The sequence below is a fragment of the Nicotiana tomentosiformis genome, chromosome 8 (assembly GCF_000390325.3).
Source record: "Nicotiana tomentosiformis chromosome 8, ASM39032v3, whole genome shotgun sequence".
In the NCBI taxonomy this organism is placed as follows: Eukaryota; Viridiplantae; Streptophyta; class Magnoliopsida; order Solanales; family Solanaceae; genus Nicotiana; species Nicotiana tomentosiformis.
In genome coordinates this window covers 133,805,149-133,807,884 of record NC_090819.1, presented here as the reverse complement: position 1 = coordinate 133,807,884, position 2,736 = coordinate 133,805,149, and the positions used below count along the sequence as shown (strand labels likewise).

Here is a 2,736-nt window from a genome sequence, read left to right as displayed (position 1 = left end):
ATGGGTGTAATTGTATTTATCAATTGTTGGGTGATATTAATGGTGATTTTATTGTCTTACTGTGCATATCACTGGTTGTTTTATGTTGCCCTTATTGTTATTTGTTTCCTATTATTTTGTATATTATATTGCACAGGTTATTAGACTAGTGAGTGTCTTGACTGTACCTAGTCTCTACTCCATTGAGGTTAGTCTTGATACTTACTGGGTACCGATCGTGGTGTACTTATACTACTCTTCTACACATTTTTGTGCAGAGCCAGGTATTGAAAATATCGGACTTGGGCAGAGTTTAAGCGGGATCAAAAGAATTCAAGGTAGAGTTTCTTGGTCGTCGCAGTCCCTTGGAATCTTTTCATTTCATTGTACTGTTAGTTTTTAATTAAACAGTATTGTATATTCGGTCCTCTTGATCATCCCATATATTCAGTTATATTTCGTGACTCAATACTACCAGTCTCGGGAGGTTATATGTTTATATTTGTTCCGATGTTAGTTTTGATTACTTATTCATTAAAAATAAAAAAATAAAAAAACTCAAAATATGTAATTGAAATTGGCTTACCTAAAAAAAAACGGCCGCTGCTCTCTCTCCTCTCTCTCTCTCGCGCGATTTGAGTGAACTAGGGCAGCCATGGCTGCTGCGATCTCTCCCCAGCCTTTGGCTGTGGGAGAGGCAATCCAAAACCTTAATGAAACACTCCCTAACACTAATCCAAAACAATCCTACGCTACCCAGCTTCATCCAAAACATTCTGCCGCAGTTTCGTCCAAAGTCGAGTTGTTTCCTGTTAAGCTCGTTCATGGAGAATCAACGGTAGTATTTTCTATGGAGGAGTTTAATCAATTAACAAGGGAAGAAGGAGTGAATCAAGCAGTTGTAGTGAAGTTTTCATATGGAAAACCTGAGTTACAGGAGATTCGAAAGAATTTTCCATCGCAATTTGATGTGCAAGGTCGCGGCAATGTCGGACAGCTTGAATATCATCACCTGCTGGTTAGATTCGATCTTTATAATGACTATGTTCAGTTTCTATCAAGGTCGACTGGATATCGTAAATCCAAAGGTGATGAATACTTTTTCAGAACTTTTCCATGGACGTTAGGATTCAATCCAAAAGAGGAAACGTCCATGGCAGTTGTGTGGATCTCTTTTCTAGGTTTGCCGCCTAATTGTTTTGCGAATAGGTTGTTAATGTCTATTGCTTCAGTTGTGGGTAAAGATATTGCTGTGGACAAGGCAACACAAGAAAGAACTAGACCTAGTGCAACGAGGGTGAAGGTTATACTTTATCTTTTGGACAAACATCCCAAAAAGGTTAAGCTACTAGTTGTGGATAGAATTTCGGTTAAAACTATCGTGCATTACCAGGAGGTGATGTATGATAATCTTCCTAAATATTGCACTTATTGCAAGCATCAAGGACATGATGAAAAAGTTTGTCGAGTGATGAAGGAACAAGCAGGAAAGGAGGTGATGGCAGAGGAAGTAACAGTGGGAACATCTCAAGGAAATCATGATTTGGTCGAGGTAGATGGTCCAGTTATTGAAAAACTACAAGGTGATGCTAGGGAATATCTTAATGCAAAAAGAGCTGGCCAACTAATGGTGCTAAATTCAGCAGATAACAGAAACATTGGACAGCAGCAGATTTTCAACAATTCTGGGATCTCAAAGAATGTTGCTATTGTTCCTGTCGATCGTGCCTTAGCTAGGATGTCTCAAGCTATGGCTATAGAAATAGGAAATAGGGTGTTGAAAGATCCAGGGAATGGCAGTGATATAGTGACAGTAGGAGGAGGTGATCGACCTATTACTGCTATAAGTGAACAAGATGATAATGCAGCAAGTTACAAAGCTATTTTGTGAATGATGAGGGGCATGAACATGTAGGTGTTGAGGCTTTGGAGTGGGCAGATGCTACAACTTCAAAGGCTGTGAATATGGAAAATTCAGCTGGAATTGTGCAAGCTAATACTGGGGCTTGGAAACCTACTGTTGCTTTGAAACCTACTATTGATCGAGCAACAATTGATCCTAAGGTTAAAAGTGCTGGGCAGTTGGGGGTAGCTGCTACACAAAATTCTGAAGTTCAAGGTGTGCAAAATGCAAAAGCTGGGGAAGGTAATGTACAACAGTTTGCACATGAGAAGGAGAAGGTATCAGTTGTGCGGGAGAAACGACCTACTGTTGCACCTGATGAACTAATTGAAAAGCCATCAGGTCTTAAGGATACAATTGTGCATGTGGAGGGGCAGCTACTTAATACTCCAAGGCAATCTGCTACAACTCCAATCAAATCAGATACAAAGAGTAACAACTGGACAGTGGTGAATAAATCACCTAGCAAGAAGAAAACTCCAAGTCTTCAAAATCAGATTGTACCATCAAAAGTCATTGGAGTTTCGAACTCTTTTGATGCTTTGGTGAATGAGGGTGAGCATTCTACGAAGGAGGCTAAAAGTAAGGAGCAACAGACGAGTCACGATCAGTAGCTGGAAAAACCAGCTCTACAGGTAGTGAAAAGCAGCAGAAAAATGCAAAGGACATAGGTGCTCGACTTGAGATCGCAACTGTTGATAATCACACTGGTGAGGCCAGTCAAATACCTGCTGCAGCTACAACAACACTGCATATTTCCAATCCGGAGCTAGCTAAAAAGGTAAAGGATGCCCAGGCAGCTATGATGATGAACACAACTCCAAAAAATAGGCAACCACAATCCCCAGGCAGTA

At 40.4% G+C, this 2,736-nt stretch overlaps 1 protein-coding gene across 1 annotated transcript; it reads left to right on the top strand.

Annotated features, from left to right (window-relative positions):
• Positions 1-634: 634 nt before the first annotated feature.
• On the top strand, positions 635-1,870 carry LOC138898187 (uncharacterized). Its single transcript, XM_070184229.1, has one exon. The coding sequence runs from the start codon at positions 635-637 to the stop codon at positions 1,868-1,870; it is 1,236 nt and encodes a 411-aa protein (XP_070040330.1).
• The last annotated feature ends 866 nt before the right edge of the window (positions 1,871-2,736 follow it).

Coding starts and splice junctions, on each gene's coding strand:
- LOC138898187 (XM_070184229.1), top strand. CDS start 635: ATGGCTGCTGCGATCTCTCCCCAGCCTTTGGCTGTGGGAGAGGCAATC.